General features: G+C 35.1%; 1 protein-coding gene across 1 annotated transcript; it reads left to right on the top strand.

Moving 5' to 3' along the window:
* Positions 1–599: 599 nt before the first annotated feature.
* On the top strand, positions 600–2,575 carry LOC145219454 (G-protein coupled receptor GRL101-like). Its single transcript, XM_080086818.1, has 7 exons — positions 600–798; positions 866–1,030; positions 1,124–1,420; positions 1,485–1,665; positions 1,737–1,914; positions 1,992–2,203; positions 2,264–2,575. Exons 1-7 carry the CDS (start codon positions 613–615, stop codon positions 2,554–2,556), a joined length of 1,512 nt encoding a protein of 503 aa, XP_079942944.1. The 5' UTR covers positions 600–612; the 3' UTR covers positions 2,557–2,575.
* The last annotated feature ends 2,917 nt before the right edge of the window (positions 2,576–5,492 follow it).

Here is a 5,492-nt window from a genome sequence, read left to right as displayed (position 1 = left end):
TTACTTTCGTTGTTATAATTTTTGATACTTTTTTGAGTTTAATTTTAACGAATTTTTCTGTTTGGGCTGCAGTTTCAAGACTCCATACTCTTCTCGATCACGAACCGACATTTTATCATAAATACGTCTTTTATGTTTCCATTGAGCGAAGTAAATTAAAGTATAATTGAGGGCAGCTGTTTATACAAGCTTGTTTATCACAACATATGTAGGGTAACAAGTGTTTTTATTGGCAAAATTGTTTGCATGTTTTGGTTGGAAGATTTATCCAAACACCGAACTGTTGTGCGACGGGAAAAGAGATTGTCCATATAAAATTAACTACTTCTACGGTCGTCGACACTTCGCTCACGATGAGGATCCTCGTCTTTGCAAAGGTTTAAAATATTGTCCAACGCCTGATGGACTTTTTCACATCCTTCAATCTCAAGTTTGCGATGGCGCCATCCACTGTCAAGACGGAAGTGACGAAACTGCATCCGAAATTCCAAAAAAATATCTTTTAAAAGTTTGCGACGGTTTTGTCCAATGTAAAGACAAGAGTGACGAACATCCTGAAAATTGTGCAAATCATGATAGATTTTATTGCTCAGCGTTAAATGGAGCTAAGGTATGCTGTTTTGTAAGGTAATGATTTTTAATTGCAACATAATTCATTGTTTTCAGGTTTCCATTAGCAACGCAGAGGTTTGTGATTTCACTATAAACTGCGATGATGGAAGTGATGAAAAAAACTGCACGAGTGACGGAAGGTTCTATTGCGAAAACAAACAACCACTCTTTGTTAAAAAGGAAAAGGTATTACTAAATTAAATGACTACTGAGTGATTTCGTTCTTAAACATAGAAATGTTTCCAACCAAAAGAAATTCAATGGATTTGGAGATTGTTCTGACTGGAGCGACGAATGTCCATCAAAGTCGACCAGAACAGATGAGAACATTTTTTCCTCGCGATACGAGCTGATTGCTAATCCATTCCTACGAGCTGTTGTGTGGATCATGGGCTTTCTTGCAATCTTTGGAAATTTGGTATGTTTAGACTTGATTTACTTATACCGCATGAAATGCAAAATAAAAACAACACATGAAGAATTACAGTTGAATTTTGCATTTACATCACAGGTCGTCATGGTAACGGAAGCAAAAACTCTGATGACAACAGAATCACAAACTACTGCATTTCGCACCAACCATCTTCTTGTCCTCAATCTTTCTGTTTCTGACCTGCTCATGGGAGTTTATCTGATCATGCTGGGCGCAGCTGGTGTTAACTACTCTGGAAAATACTGCGCCAATGACCTTGTTTGGAGGTCAAGTGGAAGTTGCACTACAATGGGAATATTGGTTTTGCTTTCCAGCGAAACCTCAGTATTTACAATGGTTCTGCTGACATCATTTCGACTCTATGCTGTAAAATACGTAAGTAACTCAGTTCTGTATGTGCAGATCCATGCTTTGTCAAACAATGAAAGATATTTTGCAGCCTTTCAACGCATCTCTACACCCAAAGCTTAAAGTTGTCATCCTTACCATTCTATTGTCGTGGTCAATTTCATTCACTCTGGCATTTATTCCTCTCACATCTGAATTCCAACATTTGTTTGAAACCAAAGCGTGGATGAAGGAAAACCCGTTTTTCCAAAGTGCTGCAGTGGACTATTCAAGTAAGATTTTGTACATCCATTCAAATCATAGTTATTTATTGGTTCGGTTTAAAATGTTACATTTGGTGTAGGCATGGAAAATTTCATGGAACAGTTTGTACATTTTCAACACAATTTCACTATTAACGATTCCCAGCAGTATGAAACTGCAATTGCGAAGCTAGAAAATGCTTATTCCTGGCTGGATTTTGTGAATGTTCTCAAAGATTATAACTACACTGATATGTTTGGCATTGCAGGATATTTCGGGTATGTGGTTGCAAATACTGATGGTTTGTAAAGTATTGAGTGTTTTATTACCTTAATATTTTTTATTACCTTAATAGATACTACAGCACCAACAGCGTTTGCATCAGTAAACTTTACGTGAAACAAACAGACAAGGCTTGGGCATACTCACTTGGTATCATCATACTCAACTTCTTGGCTTTTCTATTTGTGGCAGTGACGTACATTTGGATTTACAAAAAGTCAACGGCCAGTGGCAGGAAAGTAAATGAGAGGGCGAGAAACCCAAGAGCGGAAAAACAATACCAAGGTAAACCTAATGAGATGTGTTTGTGTAAGAAAAACAGCAAAACTGTTTTGTTTTTCACAGAAATGCAGAAGAAAATCATCCGACTGATCTTCACCGATTTCTTCTGCTGGATTCCAATTTCGATCATGGCTTTCTTGAACTTCGGTGGAACAACTGTACCTCCAGTGATCTACGCAGTTTCGGCAATAATCCTGCTTCCCATCAACAGCTCCCTTAATCCTCTCATCTACTCAAACGCACCGAAAATGCTCTTTGATTATATTCGGGAGCGTTTGCATGAGTTTCGTCCACGTCAACAGCCAGAAGCCGACCGACGAGTGAACGTGATAGTAGTGGACGAAACCCCACTTTAAATGATACATGACCATGTTGTAGGATTGCCAATCGGACTTGTATACCGAACTGACAATATCTTGTGAGCCTTGTACATATTTATCTTCCTGTGTTTACTGTTTCAGTTGCTGGAAAATGTTTTAACTCTTCAAGATGATTTTTCCACGTTGTTTACGTTGATTGTTCCTTTGCATTTCTGTGCAAAATCAACCTGTGGTAAATTGTTTTAAGGCCTAATAAAGTGTAAATACGTTTTTGGTTTAATGTGGGAATAGGTTTGTTAGTTTGCAGGTTTCGGTTTCAGGCTGTTGGGTTTGTTTTGCTTTTGTCATTAGTATTAATGCATTGACATCTCTTCCTATTACAAAGACCTTGCGCATGATTTCGACTTGGTTAAAAATATTGGCTAAAACTTGTTTGCCATAATGATACCAGCTCGTTGTGGACATAAACAATATCAATCCAAATTGTTTTGCTAAACACACTTTAGCCTTATTTTTGATATGCAGATACTTTGATCCGTTATGTGAAACCACCAAGCCCTCAGTATGGTTGCATTAGCAAAAATCCTGACAACAGGAATATCCTAAAGTCATTTATGTCTTGGTATATTTAAAATCATATTTATATATACATTGAAACACAAACAGTCATTTGGACATCGCCATCACACACAGTTGAGCACCGAACTTGGAAATGTCCTTGCTATTACAAAGAGATTTTTCACATAGAAAACACCTATGGCAGACACTTCTGTTGAATATGAGCCTAAAAATTAACATTAAGTATTGAATTAATCATAAAGTTTCTTGATGTATTGGAAATGCCAATACTGTATTGGAAATAACACGAATGACTGAATGCTCGACAAAATATTTGTTTGAAACTTTGGCTTATTTTTAGCTTCCATGATTCTGAAGTAATTTCTATTTTTTCAATTGATAATTAGGATTTCCTTTCTTACATCAAGGTAAACACAACGTTTGTTCCCGTGTAAATAGTCTCTGAAATATATCGAATGGCATCATACAAAATTGTATATCACACCATGTCAGACTATTTTTCAACACTCGGCAACCGAAAAATTTGTTTTTTTCTTGTGTCTGAAATGTTTTCACTGATTTTGACTAATTCTAGTGCCCTGATTTCAAAAATGCAATATGTTTATTTGTATCACGTCTAGTTTTCTTGTTATGGTACATCCACGTTTGAAAAACAATATATATGTATACACTATAGTGAAACTGGTTTTGAGAATTTTATTTGGAATTAACGTTATTGCCAGAACAAAATTTCAAATTTAGTTTTAAATGTAACAGGTGGACACTCCTAACAAACAAAATTCAACAAATAAACCAAAAAAAGGTTTCAAATTTGTAAGTCATCAGGTATAGGCCTACATATGTACTTCTGAAACTTTCGAAACTTACTGGCAGCAATATCGTCAAGTTTAATTGACCAACAGTAATTTGCTAGGATCACATTATTCCCTCTTCCCTGATACAGTCCATTTCACCGATATCCTGTTGGAACCAACAGCTTAATTCTCATCATTTATATCCCCAACGTTTTAGGACAGTATAGCTTTATACTCATTTTTGTACCGAATTTTTTTGACCGCTTAATACTTAATTATGTACTCTTTCTCATAATTTTAGTCCCTTTCTACTGTTTTTCTCCATTACTGCAATATTCCAATCAATATTAGGTAGTGGAGCCCATTGCTTGTCCTAAACCTTAAAAGCCACATCGAAGTGTGCAAATGATATGCACATTTGATACAGATCTTTTTTTTTCTTTTTAGTTGTGTTGTATGGGTGTTCACCAGTAATGTAGCATAAAACATCTTGGCAATTCATGCAACACCTTATAGATGGCCTAGCCACTACTAATTTTAGTTGTACCACCTTGCTTTACTAAAAAAAATCACCCCACAAAACACGTATAGTTTAAAGTTACCACTAGCCTCCCCCAACCATTTTCAGACAGAGCATAAGCACAGAACACATATTCATGCTATGAAACTGACTGCACTGTAGGAAATTGATGTGTATAATGTAAAAAAAACTTTAAAAACGCACAAAAGCGTGATTTCAAAGTTATTGAATCAATATGGTCATAAATTTTGATTTTGTAAAAAACTTAAAAAGTTGATCTGATTGAAGAAAACCGTAATGATTTTTGAAACCAGTACCCCAGAATTAGTCAATATCAGTTTAAACATTTATGACACCAAAAATTGTGTGGGCCAGTGATATAATTATAATTTGAGGACTTCTGTAACGGCTAATAAATGAAAAAAAGAAGATTAAATGTTCCGAACCACACTACTTATGGTTAAATTCTAGTACATGTTCCTACACCATTTCACGAAAAAATCTTCTAAACATATCATTGAAAAAAAGAAACATGATAGACCGCAGAAAAAAGTAAAACTAAGAAAGCAGAATAAAAATTTTGTACTGTCATTGATTATCGATTTTATCAAAAAGTATTTTACCAAATCAAAAATACAAAATCACTATCTATCGTATTTGTGTCGTCACAATCCATCGCATATAACTTAGAAGAATATATTTTTTAATGAAATTAATGATTGATGACATTAATAATTGAAATCTACTGAAAAAAAGTAAAAACATATAACTTAGTAAAACTTTGTACGTGCATGGCCGCACATTAAAATAGCGTGTATCAATTGACTGTGTGATTGAATACAAGCAATATATAGGGGCTGTATGAAATGCACGACCAATCCCTTTGTAGAAAATTTTGCTTGGAGATTGACTTAACTGGCAGAAAAATACAATGATTTAGTTTCATCCGATGAAAAAAATGAAAAATAGATTTGAAAATAAGATTGCCAAAAATAAAATGAAAATAAGATTGCCATCAAACCAGCAGCCTCTACTAGTATAAGACCGTTTGCACAATCGCAGAAAGACGCTCTCTGGGA

Source organism: Phallusia mammillata, chromosome 3, assembly GCF_965637545.1.
Source record: "Phallusia mammillata chromosome 3, kaPhaMamm4.hap1.1, whole genome shotgun sequence".
NCBI lineage: Eukaryota > Metazoa > Chordata > Ascidiacea > Phlebobranchia > Ascidiidae > Phallusia > Phallusia mammillata.
This window is presented reverse-complemented; position numbering and strand designations above follow the sequence as displayed.

Coding starts and splice junctions, on each gene's coding strand:
- LOC145219454 (XM_080086818.1), top strand. CDS start 613: ATGCTGTTTTGTAAGGTAATGATTTTTAATTGCAACATAATTCATTGT. Junction 1,031..1,123: donor TTGCAATCTTTGGAAATTTG/GTATGTTTAGAC, acceptor TTTACATCACAG/GTCGTCATGGTAACGGAAGC. Junction 2,204..2,263: donor AGCGGAAAAACAATACCAAG/GTAAACCTAATG, acceptor TGTTTTTCACAG/AAATGCAGAAGAAAATCATC.